General features: G+C 52.3%; 3 protein-coding genes across 3 annotated transcripts; 1 reads left to right on the top strand and 2 right to left on the bottom strand.

The window, feature by feature from the left end:
* Nucleotides 1-458: 458 nt before the first annotated feature.
* On the bottom strand, nucleotides 459-4,965 carry FDXACB1 (ferredoxin-fold anticodon binding domain containing 1). The gene is made up of 5 exons (XM_079326900.1): nucleotides 4,751-4,965; nucleotides 3,392-3,548; nucleotides 3,046-3,249; nucleotides 2,511-2,669; nucleotides 459-2,211 (listed from the first exon to the last, which is right to left on the bottom strand). The coding sequence occupies exons 1-5, from the start codon at nucleotides 4,923-4,925 to the stop codon at nucleotides 1,053-1,055; spliced, it is 1,854 nt and encodes a 617-aa protein (XP_079183026.1). The 5' UTR covers nucleotides 4,926-4,965; the 3' UTR covers nucleotides 459-1,052.
* Nucleotides 4,966-8,005: 3,040 nt separating this feature from the next.
* On the bottom strand, nucleotides 8,006-11,179 carry CRYAB (crystallin alpha B; the record flags this gene model as incomplete). Its single annotated transcript, XM_079326954.1, has 3 exons — nucleotides 10,750-11,179; nucleotides 9,528-9,650; nucleotides 8,006-8,209 (listed from the first exon to the last, which is right to left on the bottom strand). The coding sequence occupies exons 1-3, from the start codon at nucleotides 10,945-10,947 to the stop codon at nucleotides 8,006-8,008; spliced, it is 525 nt and encodes a 174-aa protein (XP_079183080.1). The 5' UTR covers nucleotides 10,948-11,179.
* A 1,480-nt stretch (nucleotides 11,180-12,659) lies between these two features.
* HSPB2 (heat shock protein family B (small) member 2) lies at nucleotides 12,660-15,249 on the top strand. The gene is made up of 2 exons (XM_079326847.1): nucleotides 12,660-12,826; nucleotides 14,765-15,249. Exons 1-2 carry the CDS (start codon nucleotides 12,733-12,735, stop codon nucleotides 15,214-15,216), a joined length of 546 nt encoding a protein of 181 aa, XP_079182973.1. The 5' UTR covers nucleotides 12,660-12,732; the 3' UTR covers nucleotides 15,217-15,249.
* The last annotated feature ends 209 nt before the right edge of the window (nucleotides 15,250-15,458 follow it).

The raw sequence follows: 15,458 nt of genomic DNA, 5'->3' as shown, positions 1-15,458 counted from the left end.
GGGACCGACACAAGGACTGACAGGCACAGGAACAGGGAAGGACAGAGGGACAGCGACAGGAACCCAGAGCGACAGGGACCGCAACAGGTACAGTTCTGGGTCCATCAGCCACACACCCGGATCCATCACCCACCCAGGTCCCTGCCCGGTACACTCTGGTCCATCACTCACCCGTGTCCATCACTCACCCAGTCCCTGTCCCACACACCCGTGTCCATCACATACCCGTGTCCATCACACACCCGTGTCCATCACTCACCCGTGTCCATCGTCCCCCCGTGTCCATCGTCCCCCCGTGTCCATCACTCACCCGTGTCCATCGTCCCCCCGTGTCCATCGTCCCCCCGTGTCCATCGTCCCCCCGTGTCCATCGTCCCCCCGCGTCCTTCACCCTCCCACCCGCTCCCCGCCCCGCACGCCCAGTGTTTGGCAGGACCGGGAGGGAATGGGAACGCCCCGACAGAGAATGTTCTTTATTTGGTACCCCTGCGCTCAGGAGATGGGGAAAGGACAGCACGGGAAGGACATGGAGGGGCTGGAGGTGTCCAGGGCAGGGAACAGAGCTGGGAAGGGGCTCGGGGCGCTGGAAAGGGGCTGGGGGCGCTGGGAAGGGGCTCAGCCTGGAGAAAACGGGGATCGGCGGGACCTTGTGGCTCTGCACAATTCCCTGACAGCCGAGGGGATTTGGGATCTGGGAACAGGGAACGGCTCAGGCTGGGCAGGGGAGGCTCAGGGTGGAATCAGCAGGAATGTGTATTAGTGAAGAGATCCAATCCACCCTCACAGCATCTTAGAAAAGAAAGGCTCCACTTCATAAAACGAGGTTTCATTACACACACACAGAACAGGAGAATGCTTGACTAGCAGAAATTCATTGACAGTGTTCCCACTGACAGAAATCCCACACTGAAACACGTGCAGGTGCTCCAAGTCCACCCTGCCCTTGTGACACTGCGGTGACAGTGCCGTGCCCAACCACACGCAGGTGACATTTCCCAGGTCACAAACTGTCACAGCAGCTGCTGGAGCCCCTGCAAACCGCGGGGGATGTTCTACCTCAGGGTCACACCCAGGTGTTGCTGTAATTCCTCCCGAAAGCGCAGCTGCATCTCTGCTGCCTCCCGGCAGCCCAGGGCTCTGTCACAGGACTGGAAAGTCACCCTGTAGCAGAGGCTCCTCCGTCCTGTCCCTGGCTGCTGGAAACTGTCCCTCAACTGGATGGAAACAACCATTTCAGCCGACACCTTCCTGGCAAGGGTGTGAAAAGCCACCTCATCAAACTCCTCCCCGTCAGGAACCCAGAAGCTGACATCGTGCACGTAGGAGGGTGGATAGAGGGAAAAACTCTTGAAAAGCCTCAGCTCTCCCTGAGGAAACTGCCTGAGGAAGCGCCTGTCCCGTGTCCAGAGCATCCTCCAGTCAGATATCCCACACAGCAGCATGGCCAGGAGGTCCAGGTTCAGCGAGGCTGACACAACAACCAGCTCATGGCTTTGGAATTCCTCAGGAGCTGTCCTGACAACCCCCACACAGGAGCCTGAGGGCTCTGGCTCTGTCCCCACGCAGAGGAAACGCTGAATTTCACCAAGCTGCTGTTCAAAAGCAGCAAAGTCATTTAGCTCAGCTCCCAAACTTGTTGCTTCCTGCAGGCTGATGCTGGGTTTGATGCCAGGAATGCCCTGGTGAAGAGAATTCATGGTGGTTTGGATGTTGTCCACCAACATCTGGATGCAGCTGTTCTCTGTGCCCCTGCTAACTGCAAGCACAACGAGCATCTCATGGAAAACTGGCATGGAGTGGGGAGTGATCCGACATTTCCTAAAAACTGGCCCAGAAAAAACCTGAAGAGTCCCTGGGGAAAAGGCTCTTTTCTTAATTATTGCCTGAGCATGAGGCAGGAGGGAAGGCCTAAGATAAAACTGCTTTGGAATTGGGCACACTTCTTGTACATTCTCCTCTGTGTCCTGCCCAAAATGGGAAAACAAATCTGTGTTTGCCAGTCCCTGAGACAATTTCTCAGTGCCTGGAGCCTCCCCTGGGCTCAGAGTGATCCAGAAGATGCTGGAGTGGCAAACACCATGGGGGTGAGCTTGGTGGAGCAGAGGAAGGCAGGAGCTGCTGTTCTGCAGTGGGAAAACTTGGCTGAGCCCTGCACTGAGCTTCTCCTTTATTGTCCTTACTGGATGACTGGAATTCTCTTCGAGGAAACCCCTGTGAAAAATAAAAGTGCAAATTACAGACACCATCTGTGATTTCCTTCCTGTGGCTGCAATTTGAGTGCAGCAATTTACCCAAAACATCCTTAAGCCAGGAACTACCTGACCAAACCAAACCTTTCTCCAAAGGTGTTGCAAATTTTCAGAGCAGTGGTGTTTGCAGGTTACAAACAAGAATTAAAAGCAATTTGCTGGCAAAAAAAAAAGGATTTTCCAGTAGCCATATCTATTTATCATTCCCACTGAGAGCAGGAGAGCTGCTACTGCCAAAGAGAAACTAATTCCAAAACTCACCTATTAATTTTATCCACGAGGACTTGTGGCACTTGAAAAGAAACATTTTGGCTTCCCAGTTGTGTCTTGCAGCTCATGGGTGTGAAACACAGGGGTGCTGTGCTCCGTGTGAAAATGTGGTTCAAAGCACCCTCCACACAGAAGGATTTATCCTGACTCCTGAAAATGCACAAAAAAAAAAAAAAAAAAAAAAAAAAAGAGCAAAGTAACGATAATTTCTGATATTTAATGTGTCCCAAGTAGGCAGGAGCAGAGCCTGTCTTTAGGCTGAGATTGGTATTTTTCTGCAACAGATGCTTTTAACCATTAAAATCCTCAGATAGTCTTATTTTTAGAGGGTGCTTTGGCAGGAATCTTGGTTATTCTGCTTGGAGATGAATAAGAACAGCTATTTTTAGGAAAAAGAGAAGGAAAATTAAAGGGAAAATTAGAAGGAGTTCCTGTCCAGCCAACAAGATACTAAAAGAATATTTCAGTGCTGGGCCATTTTATGAGCACAACCATCAGAATTTCAGTTTTGCCAGCTGATGGTTACCTGTAGCCTGTGCATTTGTATCCATCGACAGCCTCTGCTTTGAAAGGATGGATGTCGCTGAGGATGAACCCGGCAGCTGCTGCCACAGGCACGATTTGCCAGCTGTTGTGCCACTCCCTCCTGGGCTGGTCCGCTGGAGTCCCTCCCTGGCCATTGCACAGCGCCACGTGGATTTCCCCCTCCTGGGCCAGCACTTCTGTGCAGCTGGAAGAGAAGCCAAGCAGCCAGAAAATTCCTGTTAGCACACCCCCAGATATCCCAGAAAAAACAGACCTGGAATGCAGCTGGAAAGCAGCATTATAAATAACTTTATAATAATTAACATAATTATTGCTGGTTTACTCACCTATGGAAAAAACCGGCAAGGAGCTGCCTGTTCTTCACCACGCCGGCTTTCCTCCCGCAGTGAGGGAAGTTGAAATAAATCCGATCAAATTCCCGTTCTCCCGGTAAAAAGTGCTCCTTCAGCTTGGTGCAGTCCACGGAGAACAGAACCTCGGCTCCTGCAACAGCAAAGGCAGAACAAGGCTCAGTGAGGTGGAGAATTGTTTTACACAAACTTCTCACACTCAGAAGGCTCTGATGGCTGTCAGGGAGGAAAAATATAAAAGGAAAGTAGGAATGCAAACCCTCCAGGGCATTTTTAAGTAGTGAGAGCTGCCTGGAGCACTGAGAACACCAGGAAGTCCCGCGGGGTTCTCTTTGCCCTTTGCTCTCTTTAGAAGCAGCAGCAACTTCTGAAAACAGCAGAGAACGGCAGTTTCGGTGCTATTTCCGTGCGCCATCACCCTGAGCAGATTTTACAGCATTTCATTAAATCTGGGACGTTCCTGTCCCTCCCCTTGGAGCGGCGGGGGGCTCCTAAGGGGCAGAGAAACGGGGGTAGCGATGCCCGGAGGGTGACAGGGGTGGCAGGAGGGTAACAGGGGTGACAGGAGGGTGACAGGGGTGACACCAGGGTGGCAGCGATGCCAGGAGGGTGACAGCGATGCCAGGAGGGTGGCAGAGATGCCAGGAGGGTGGCAGCAATGCCAGGAGGGTGGCAGCGATGCCAGGAGGGGAACAGCAATGCCAGGAGGGGAACAGCAATGCCAGGAGGGGAACAGCGATGCCGGGAGGGTGGCAGAGATGCCAGGAGGGTGGCAGCGATGCCGGGAGGTGACAGCGATGCCAGGAGGGTAACAGCAATGCCAGGAGGGTGACAGCGATGCCAGGAGGGTAACAGCAATGCCAGGAGGGGAACAGCGATGCCGGGAGGGTGGCAGAGATGCCAGGAGGGTGGCAGCAATGCCAGGAGGGTGGCAGAGATGCCAGGAGGGTGGCAGCAATGCCAGGAGGGTGGCAGCAATGCCAGGAGGGTGGCAGAGATGCCAGGAGGGTGGCAGCAATGCCAGGAGGGTAACAGCAATGCCAGGAAGGTGACAGGGGTGGCAGGCGGGTAACAGCAATGCCAGGAGGGTGACAGCGATGCCAGAAGGGTGACAGTGGTGGCAGGAGGGTGGCAGCGATGCCAGGAAGTGACAGCAATGCCAGGAGGGTAACAGCGATGCCATGAGGGTAACAGCGATGCCAGGAAGGTGACAGGGGTGGCAGGAGGGTAACAGCAATGCCAGGAGGTGGCAGCGATGCCAGGAGGTGACAGCGATCCCGGCAGTGACAGCAGAGTCTCGGCAGCAGCTCCATGCCCGCCCCGGTGCGCACCCACCGCTGTCCCGCAGCCGGCGGATGCTCCGCGCCGCTCCCCCGCGCCCGGCCGCCTCCTCCTCGCTCTCGTAGCAAGTGGCCACCACGTGCCCGGTGCCCTGAGCCCCGCACAGCGCCGCCGAGAAGGAGAAGTTGCCCTCCCCGAGCAGCAGGACGCGGCGGAGCGGCGGCACCATGGCCCCGCACCGGGAGCGGCGCTCGCAGCCACCGGCGCCGCTTCGTGACGTGAGACCCGCTCAGCGGCCACTGCCGGTGGCGCCGGGGCCCTGCGAGCATCGCCCGGGGCTCCTCGGCACCGCAGAGCGGGGAGAGAGCCCGGGAAGGATGAGCGGCAGCGTCCCCGGAGCGGGAGCGGTGCGGGAGCGATGCGGGAGCGAAGCGCGGATTCCGGGATGCGCGGATTCCGGGATTCGGGGATTCCGGGATTCGGGAATTCGGGGATTCCGGGATTCTGCGATTCCGGGATTCCGCGATTCCAGGAGCTCTCCCGGCCGCCGTGCAACAGGAAATGGGTGTTGCGTTCAAAAAAAAAAAAAAACAAAAACAAAAACAAAGGCTCTTTAAGAGCCGGGGAATCGGAGAGTCGCAGAACCACAGATTGGTTCGGGCTAGAAAGGATTTTAAAAATTATCTTCTGGACGCCTTTCCCCACCTTTCACCTGACCCCAGGTTGCTCCAAGCCCCATCCTTGGACATTTTCAGCCACTTCCCAGCTTCTCTGGGCGACCTCACCACCCTCACAGGGTAACATTTCTTATTAATACCCAATCTCTCGCTGCTCTCTGGTTTGAGCCATTCCCCCTCAGCCTGTCACTCCAGGCCTCTGTGGATAATCTCCATCTTTCCTGGGGGTTCCCATCAGTACTGCAAAGCCACAATTAGGTCACCCTGAAATCTCCTCTCCAGCCTTGACAATCCCAATTCTCTCAGCCTTTCCTCATAGCAGAGGAGTTCCAGCCCTATAATCAATTCGGTTATTTGATCCTCTGAACTCATCTTTACCTGTACCTGCAATTCTTGTTCTTTGACAAGATTTGTGCTGTTTGAATTCCCAAAGGGGAGAAGCAGAGACAGACACAAAGAGAAGAAAAAGAGAAGCAGTGGAAAGGTGCTGGAAGCATCATTTGGTGTCAGATAATTACAGGAATAATCAAGGTGTAATAAGAAGGTCTCTAATTCCTCAACAGGGTGATATAAGGTAAATTAATTACCCTGCCTCTCATAAGTGTATGTTGCCTTTGAGAAGGAAGGAAATTATGGTCTGTAATATCTACAGCAGCCAGGCTTGGGCGTCACCTGCTGCATCTGTGTGCCCACAGCTGCCCCACAGGGCAGGGACAGCGAGTTTCACACAGATAATGACAGAGGAAAGTTTGAAATGGGCTGAGCTGAGCTCCCACACAGACCCACTGCCACAAATTGTGAGCTCTGTGCCAGGCACTGGGTCCCTGTCTTTGAGAGAATCATTTTGTCTGTTTACTGAGAAAATATTTACCACACAACCTTCCCATTCTAATAATCACAAAAAAAAAACCCTCCAAACTTATATTTAGCCATGCTAAATGTGAGTTTTCCTTTCCAGCACACTCACTGCTTCAGATCACAGGGAAACATCAGAGAGTGGATTCTGTGTGCAGAACTGGGATGATCTGTAGGATGTGAGGAGCCTCTCGATGGTGTTTGTGCCAGGAGATGCCAGAGATGTTTCCTGCCATTCTGCCCTGCTGGGCTGTGCTCCTGTGCCTCCCCAGAACAGGTATTTCAGGTCACTCAGGGAGTGGTTTTGCATTTCAAGTATTCTTGTCTGGCTGACCTCATCCAGTTTATCCCCAGAGACCTTTTGCTCAAAATTCCCATTTCTGGTGCTGATTTGAGCCTGACAAAACCCCTGAGCTGTAAAAACGATCTCCCTCAGTTGCATTTTCTCTCTAAATTCTCACTGGTTTATATTTGCTTCCTTTCAATGTTGATTCCTTTAGGATTTGAACAAAAACCTCATTGATTTTCAGGCCACCACCCTGAGCTGGAACCTTTTTGTGCAGCCCTGCTCAGTCCTGCTGCACTCCCAGCCTGCAGGTGGAGAAGGAACAAGAAGGATGCAGGAAAAGCACCAGAAACTCTCAGGAAGCAGAATTGCAGGGATTTCCTTCCAGCACCAAGACCTGTCGGGAAAACCATGTGGAAAATGTCCTTCCTGCTTTTTAATCTGTGTTCTTTGTAACCTCTGTGTGTGTCTGGGGTTTGTTCTTGTGTGCAGAGGTGGCTGTGCCTGGCTAGACAAGCCCAATTAACATCTTAGTTGGGACAGCTAATTAGAACCAGCTAATAGGAAACCTTGGAAATGAGGGGGGATTTGGGGTGTTTGACAGTGACCCCACGTCACAGAGTGCTCATTTTGTTTTTTTCTCACCTATAGCCACAGAAGGGTGCCCTCCCTGCTCAGCTGGATGTACTGTGATCCCAAATAGAACATTTGTCTTAGAATGTCTGAGGAACACAGAAAATGGGCCAGGTCATGACTGAGCCTGATGATCTGTGTGACAGATCTGTCCTTTTTGAAGATGAATTTTAGAAATTCAGTTCCAGTCATCCAGACTTCCCTTTCTACCCCTTTGAAGAGAGGTGCAAAGCAGATGAAGATGCCTGTAAAGGACTTCAGTAATGGTTTGTGTCACTCAGCAATGCTGGCATAAATCAGATTATTGCTGTAGACATCAGCTCCTGCCCACTGTTTGAACAGCAGAGTTTCAAAGGGATGTGATTTGCATCATCAGAGCAGGATGTTTTCCTTCTCTTTGGGTAGATCTGTGTTTGCTGCAGCCCTGAAGCTGCTCTGAACTGGCTGCAGCCCCTGGATGTTTCTCCATTACACGAATCATTTGGGAGATTTAAGATACAGCTGGTTATCAAATCCCCACACTTCAGACGGGTTTCAATGTCATGGAGCCGTTTTACCAGTTTAATCTCCACGGGAGAAACTTGTGAAACACTGAAATCCTCTGGCAGCGTGTAAGGGAGGTGTGATGAGCAAAGTCTGCCAGCCAGCACTGACATTCCCCCACACCTTTCTCACCCCAACCCCCAAAACAAACCAATCCAAACTGCTTCTCCACGGTTTTATTCGTTAGTAAACTTACTCAGCATAAATAATACGAGCAGCCACTCAGTACAGCCAGGCGGAGCCGGTGGAGGGAAGAGCTGCGCGATGGCCCTGCAGGGATGGTTTTGGGGCCGGGATTTCCTGGGGGAAATCCTTTTATTTCCTCTGCGCTCCGGCGATGGCGGGTTTGTCTTCGCGGGTGATGGGGATGCTGCGCTCGGGGACGTCGCTCTGCTTGCGGGGAGCGCTGACGGTCAGCACCCCGTCCAGCGACAGCGACGACGTGATGGTCAGCGGGTCCACGTCGTCGGGGATGCGGTATTTCCTGCTGAACTCCCTGGCGATGAAGCCGTGCTCGTCCTGCTCAAAAAAAAAAAAAAAAATTTATATATATATATATATATGAAGAAAAGTGAAGCTTCTTGCTTTTTTCTTTTTCTTTTTCTTTTTTTTTTTTTAATAACAGCAATGATTTCTTTGTAGGCGAAAGAATGTCTTTATTGAGTGGTTTGCAAACTTCGAGTGGGGCAGTAATTTACTGGACAATAGGAGAAAATGTCTCTTGTCACGTACATCACGCAATCTTTCAGTCAAAACCAGGTGCTAATCTTTAGTTGGTAATTCTTTTTTATTTGCAAGAATGATATTATCTTGGGAAAGATTCAAGCTGTGTTTCAGCCTGAGAAAATCAGCCTGAGAAGAAGAGCTCAGATCCTAAGAAATGCCTGGCTGGAATCTGCCTGGGCCTTCAGCAGTGCCCACAGTTTTTAATTTGGGATATTTGCCCACTCACCTTAACCACGAGGTCTGTGTTTAAAGGTTATTGGGGCTTTCAAGGGAAAGATTTCCAGGGATTTAAAAGGGTTTGAAGAGATGGAGTGAGACAATGCCTGGGCTGCAGGTCACGGAGTTTACAGGAGGAGGTTTTGTGCCCACTCCCCATGCCAGGCTCTGTGCTGGCATCCCGAGGTGCCAATCCCAGCCAGGCCTGCCCTGGGCACCCTCAGTGCCTGAACTCACAGCCTGATGAGCTTCTGAGCCAAGAAAAAACCCAGAAATTGTGTCAGTATTACAGACCCCCGCCAGCACTGGGGTTTCTGTGCTCCCAGTAGCTCCTAGGGGTGGCAATTCCAGGGAACTTTGGGGACTGGAAAATGCTGTCACATCCAGCTCTGGGCATGGCTTTGCATTTCTGCCTGCCCAGTGTCCACACAGCTCTCCAGAGCCAGCAGGGAGAGGGGTGAGTGGCAGCAGAACACAGCTTTTAAGGACTAGAAACTGATAGCTGGGGCTGGGGAAGGTAACACACAGGGCAATGCAGGGATTCGTTACGTGGTTTGATAATTACAGTCCATTTTTAGCTCATTGGAGGCCTCCCTGCATTCCTGGCCCGTTCCCAGCAAGAGGGGGAAGCCCCAAAATGCCCATTTCACAGATGATTTTCCAGTTCAGTTCACAGTTCATGCAGCATCAGCAATAAACCTCCACCCTCCTGCTGCGCTGTCTGGGACAAGTTGGGCAGGATTGAACAGAGCACCTTGATTAAAAAAAAAAAAAAAAAAAACCAACAACAACAACAAAAAAACCCTACAAATATTTGAGATGAAAATCTTTTTGCAGTGACCAGGGGTGAGGGAGTTCACAGGAGCCCTCAGGGGAGAATTGAAGCAGGGGGTACCTGGCGCTCCTCGTGCTTCCCGTGGATCTCGATCATGTCCCCGAGCACCTTCACCTTCAGCTCCTCAGGGGAGAAATGCTTCACATCCAGGTTCACATAAAATTTATCCTTATCCAGTCGCATCTGCAAAAAGCAGGAGGTGATTCCAGAGAAGAGCAAAACCAGGAGGTGACTTCAGAGAAGAGCAAAAACCAGGAGGTGACTTCAGAAAAGAGCAGGTGAGGGTTTCAGCTTAAAAAATGCAGCAGGTCAAGATTCAAGCTGATCTCTACACACACACTGACCTTTATTTTGGGATCTTATCTGAGTGGCTCAGTCCTTGTGTTAATGCCCATCACTACAGGACCTGAGATTCTTCACTTGAATTGGTTAAAACTGACACCTGAATTGGTTAAAACTGACACCTGAACTGGATAAAACTACACCTGAATTGGATAAAACTGACACCTGAATTGGATAAAACTACACCTGAACTGGTTAAAACTGACTCTTCATTTAAAGCTGACTCTTTATTATGGCTAATAATAATAATAATAATATATATGGTTAATAATGACTCTTCACTGGGCAACCAGAGCCAGGCTGCTAAATCAAGAGGAACATTATGCAAGGATTAAAATAATACTTTCACTCCTTCTGCTTGGAATAGCTCCTCAAGCTCCTTGTAAATAAGACTGTTGACTTGCAGGACAGGCAAAAGCCTCTTGGCTCAGCCCCTGGAGGGAGAAGGTGCATGCTCCATGATCCTCTGGGTTGTATTAAAATGTTGTTTTTCTGGGGGGTGATTGTTTAAATCAGACCCCTTTTCCCTCAGCAGCCATGGGCTCCTGCACTGCCTGGCATGAGGATCCCACTGCCCCTGTGCCCTTTGCTTCTCAGGTGGGAGTGGGATTGACAGTTTGGTGCAGCAGACTGGGAAATTAGGGAAATTAGGGAAATTAAGGAAATTAGAGGAATTAGGCTTCCTCCTTTCCTCTGCCAGCTCCTGGAGTGATCTGATGCACACTGAGCTGGGTTTGCCTCTGCTCCCATCACTATGGCCAGACTGGCTCCATCCCAAAAAATGCAGAGGCACAAAGGCATCACCCTTTTCCCCAGGCTTTTTTTCCTAAAAAACGAAACCAAACAAAACGAAAAACCAACCATCTAGGAGCATCTTCCAAGCTCTCAGCTCAGGCTGTGCCCCCAGCAGCCACCAAGAGCCCAAAGCAGCAAGGATTACCTCTGAGAGTCCTGTCTCTAGCCAACTGGGCATCCGAAGGATGGGGGATCTCATCAGGAAGGGGCTGAAGCTGGGGGAAACAGGGAGCAGCTCCGACTCGGGCAGGTGCTCCCCGAAAATCTGGTCAAAGATACGACTGGGTGCCAACCAAGAGAAGAAAGGTCTGCGGATCAGGGGGTTGTGGATGGTGATATCCATTGGAGAGCGCTGGAGGAGCCTGGCAAACAAGAGTGCTGCAGGGCTGGGAGCAGGGACAGCTTTATACCCGTGCAGCTGGCCTGGCCTTCCACCCCCCCGAGGCCTCTTGAACAGTGGTGTCAGGGATTTTATTGTCCCACTCCTGGGCTGGGCCCTTCGGCGGTGCCCAGTAGCTGTCCGAGGGATTTGAGCTGCTGAGGAGGAGGAGGGGGGAGAGGAGGAAGAGGAGCCCAATGGGGCAGCAAGAAGCCAGAGTGGAGCTGTGCCCGCCCTGCTGCCCACGTGCTGTTTGTGGGCAGCCCTGGCCCCTGGTGCCAGCTGCTCTGCGTGCCAGCAGATCAATGCAGCTCCTATCTTTGGCTCACGGCTCCAGCACAAGGGGCTGTTGTTGCTGCTGCTTGGCTCCCTCCTGGCAGCAAAGGGAGCCCCAAAAGCTGCTTGGGGAAGGTACCAGGAGGGCTTTGCTGGATGGTCCTGGCAGCCCTGCAGCCCTCAGGGTGTGGGGATAAAGGATGGGTCTCTCCACCAGCTCTTTGTCTTTTGCCCACTGCAGAGCACGTTTTCCTGTGACCCCAGAGAGGACTTGGGCATGGTCACAGCCTCCGGTGTACCCAGAGGTGCAGAACACCTCTGTCTGCCTCTGCCCCATCACTAACCTGCTTTCCTGCAGCTCTCCTAATAACTCACACATTTCTTATTTCAATTATTTCAATTCCTGCCTCGCCCATGAACCCAAATCACAGGAATGGGTTCAAGCTAGCAACTGTTGGAGGGCAAGAGCTTTTCTGCCAGTGAGAGCTCGCAATTTAAACCCAATTTCTGGCTCAGAGGCACTGCCAGCTCTGCCAACCCTTTTCAAAAGGCTCTGAGCCTTTTCCTCTCGGCTTGTCTGCAAGAATAGGCAGCAGGATTTGCTCTGTGCAGCAGCCCAGGCCATAAATACCCTCTCCAAGCCCCCATTACATCAACAGCACTGCACCTGCTGTCCTGCACTGCGGGGCTCAGGGAAATCTCTGGTTTCAGGGTGTGCAGAGCTCAGCTGGGCACTCCTCCCCTGCTGCAGCAGCAGCAGCCCACCAGCCCTGCTCAGTAAAACTGGATTGATGCCAGGTTCAGAGCCTGGGTTAGCTGGTGCTGTCTGGCACCAGCATTTCTCTGTGGCACTGTGCCAGAGCCCTGGCCAAGGGAAGAGCCTGGCAGCCAGCAGGGCTCAGGATGGTGAGGTGACAGCAGTGGGAGCTGCTTCACTCCCTGCAGCTCCTACAGGAGCAGGAGGCTTGAGCTCAGCCCAACAATCATGCAGGGAACAGGAGGGGTCTGAGCCCCAAGCTCACAGCGGGCAGTGGCTTCATGACAAGACCTGAACAAGCACCAGCCCCAATTCCAGTGTCCCTGAGCCTCTGGCTGGCCTTTGCTGGGAGCAGCAGAGCCTGGGCACATCCTGCATCCCTGAGCTGGGGCTGTGCTCGCTGCCCACCCTCCTCCTGCACCCCCTGCTGCAGAAGGGACCCTCAGAGGCTGGGGGATGTGCAGGGTGCCCCGGGGTGTCAGTGGGTGCAGGCAGTGCCTGCCCTCCCTGCTGGAATTCGGTGAGAAGCTGCCCTGGCCCGGCGTCCTGGGGCTATTTTGGTCCATCTTTTTTATCACACACTCCTCCCTTTGGAATCCACCCAGCTGGAGCCTTGCAGCCCTCACTCGGAGAGGCAGCGAGGGCTGGGGAGGAAGGAGGAAAGGAGGGCAGGAAGAAAGGAGGGCAGGAAGGAGGGAAGGTGCCCTGGACACGCCATGGCCACCCGGACCGTGCCCCACGCCTACCCCATGAGCTCCGAGTACGAGTTTGCCAACCCCAGCAAGATCTACGACCAGAACTTTGGAGAAGGTAAGGAAGGAGATGGGACATCCCCCCCCATCCTCTCTCCACCTTTCTTCCCTCTGCTGCAGGAGGGATGGTGGAATTCCCTCTGGGGAGCTTGAGCTCTAGAGGAGGAAGATGGAGCTGAGGAATTTTGAGTGGAGGAACCCAGATGGAATCAGGGGTGAAGAGCCAGGGAAAAAACAGAGAATAGCGAGGGGAACATCAGAGAAGAGACAGGGAATAATCAGGGAAGAGACAGGGAACAGCCAGAGGAAAATCAGGGAATAATCAGGGAATAACCAGGGAATAGCCAGAGGAAAATCAGGGAATAGCCAGGGAATAGCCAGGGAATAGCCAGGGGAAAATCAGGGAAGAGACAGGGGAAAATCAGGGAATAGCCAGGCAATAATGAGGGAATAGCCAGGGAATAATCAGGGAATGGCCAAGGAATAATCAGGGAATGGCCAGGGAATAGCTAGAGAAAAAACAGGGAATAAACAGGGAATAAACAGAGAATAGCCAGGGAGTAGCCAGGGAATACCTAGGGAGTGGCCAGGAAATGGCCGGGGAATAACCAGGGAATGGCCAGGGGAAAATCAGGGAATAACCAGGTAATAGCCAGAGAAAAAACAGGGAATAACCAGGGAACAGCCAGAGAACAGCCAGGGTTTGTCTCCTCATGTCCACTTCTCCATCCATGCCCACTGCTGCTGTCCTGCCCCTCCCTCATGCCAGCCATGCTCTGGCATTCATGCACATGCTGTGAAAACATGGAGCAAAATCGCCCAGGGGAGGGGTGGGGGGGGTGAAGCTTTTCCAGCCGGGGGAATGTGGAGAAAAGCTGAGCTGGGGCGTTCAGCACAAAGCTGGGCAGAGGGGAAGGAATGTGGGCAGCAGCAGAACCATTCAGCACCAGCACAACAGCGTGAAAAGGCAAAAAGCTCCAAGGAAAGCCCTGCGGACAATGGCACACAAAAGGCCTTTAGTTCTTCAGGGCTGTTTCTTCAGCATCAGCATTTTCCGTGCCCATCCCTGGCTCGGGGCTCTGCTCTGCACAGCCCCCAGTGCCCCCAGCAGACCCTCCCAGTGCTCCCAACATGTGAAACTGAATGCCAGCCCCGGCCTGGCTCTGGGTGTCTTTTGGGGGTACAAAGGTGGGAACGGCAGCAGACTCCACCCCTGCTGCGGGGATGGGGCAAAGCCAAGGTGTTCCCCAATTTTTTGGTGCCATTTTAGGGGGTTTTGGTCCATTTTAAGTCGCGTTTCCTCCGGATATTTTGCCCACTCGCTTCCCCAGTTTTTTCCTCAGAAATTGCTGGAATCTCACTAGGTTTTGGGGCTATTTTGGGTTTTTTAGTGGAGATATTAGGAGTTTTTTTCTGGCCGGTTTTTTTTTTTTGTGCAGTTACTGGGGGATTTTTGTGTTAGTGCGAATTTTGAGGGAATTTTCTGAGTTTTTTAGTCTGAAATTGTCCTGGATTTTTCCCAGAGTTTTTCCCAATAATGCCTGGAATTTTGGCCAGTTTGGGGTGTTGCAGTGTCAATTTTAGGACTATTTCTGACCATTTTCATATCGATTTTTAGGGGCTTTTTGCATCTTTTAGTGCGAATTTTAAATGATTTTTCTCCTGTGTTCGGCTGAATTTTTCCTGATGCTTTTCCCAGCAATCCTCGGAATTTTGGCCAGTTTGGGGTGTTGCAGTGTCAATTTTAGGACTATTTCTGGCCATTTCCATATCGATTTTTAGGGGCTTTTTGCATCTCTTAGTGCGAATTTTAAATGATTTTTCTCCTGTGTTCGGCTGAATTTTTCCTGATGCTTTTCCCCAGCAATCCTTGGGATTTTGGCAGAGTTTTGGTGCGATTACAGGAGTTTTGGGGCCATTTTAACTGGCATTTTTCCCAGAAATTTGCCCACCCATAAAAACCCTCTTGCTACAACTCACTGAACCTCGCTGCCAGGTGTGTCCCCATCGGAGATTTTAGCCCCTGCCCTGTACCACGGCTACTACATCCGCCCCAGGATCAACAAGCAGCTGGAGAGGGGCACCTCAGAGATCTGCCTGAACCAGCACAAGTTCCAGGTGTTCCTGGATGTTTGCCAATTCCTGCCCGACGAGCTCAGCGTCCGCACCGTGGATAACCTGCTGGAGGTGGTGGGGCAGCACCCGCAGAAGGCTGATCGCCACGGATTCATCTCCAGGGAGTTCACCAGGACCTACATCCTGCCCCTGGACGTGGATCCGCTGCTGGTCAGGGCCAGCCTGTCCCACGATGGCATCCTGAGCATCGTGGCTCCCCGCACGGGCAGGGAGATGAAAGCCAGAGTCAACGAGGTGAAGATAACGCAGCAGGAGCAGCCAGAGGGGAGAGAAGAGCAGGCTGAGGAAGGGGAAGGGAAGGAAAAATCCTAAAGGATGCCAATGTGGGAAGGTGGGGGGGACAGGGATGGGGAATCTGCAGTGCCAGACCTTTATTTCTCACCATCAGTGAGCAGCCGCACTTGGCTGATGGCTGGGGGGGAAAAAAAGGGATTTGGAACTGGAAAAAAAAAAAGAGTGGGGCTGAAGTGTGAGTGACCCTCACCCCAGGGTCACTCCTGCCCTTCCCTGTCAGGCTGTGTCTCACTGGACTGTGCTCTAGCCCAGAGGGGAAC

Source organism: Erithacus rubecula (assembly GCF_903797595.1).
Source record: "Erithacus rubecula genome assembly, chromosome: 25".
In the NCBI taxonomy this organism is placed as follows: domain Eukaryota; kingdom Metazoa; phylum Chordata; class Aves; order Passeriformes; family Muscicapidae; genus Erithacus; species Erithacus rubecula.
This window is presented reverse-complemented; position numbering and strand designations above follow the sequence as displayed.

Excerpts from the sequence above, each read along its gene's own strand:
- FDXACB1 (XM_079326900.1), bottom strand. The coding sequence starts at position 4,925 with ATGGTGCCGCCGCTCCGCCGCGTCCTGCTGCTCGGGGAGGGCAACTTC. Across the intron at positions 3,549-4,750 it reads CCGCCGGCTGCGGGACAGCG|GAGCCGAGGTTCTGTTCTCC; the intron begins GTGGGTGCGCAC and ends TTGCTGTTGCAG. Across the intron at positions 2,212-2,510 it reads CTCGTGGATAAAATTAATAG|GGGTTTCCTCGAAGAGAATT; the intron begins GTGAGTTTTGGA and ends TATTTTTCACAG.
- HSPB2 (XM_079326847.1), top strand. The coding sequence starts at position 12,733 with ATGGCCACCCGGACCGTGCCCCACGCCTACCCCATGAGCTCCGAGTAC. Across the intron at positions 12,827-14,764 it reads CGACCAGAACTTTGGAGAAG|GTGTGTCCCCATCGGAGATT; the intron begins GTAAGGAAGGAG and ends CCTCGCTGCCAG.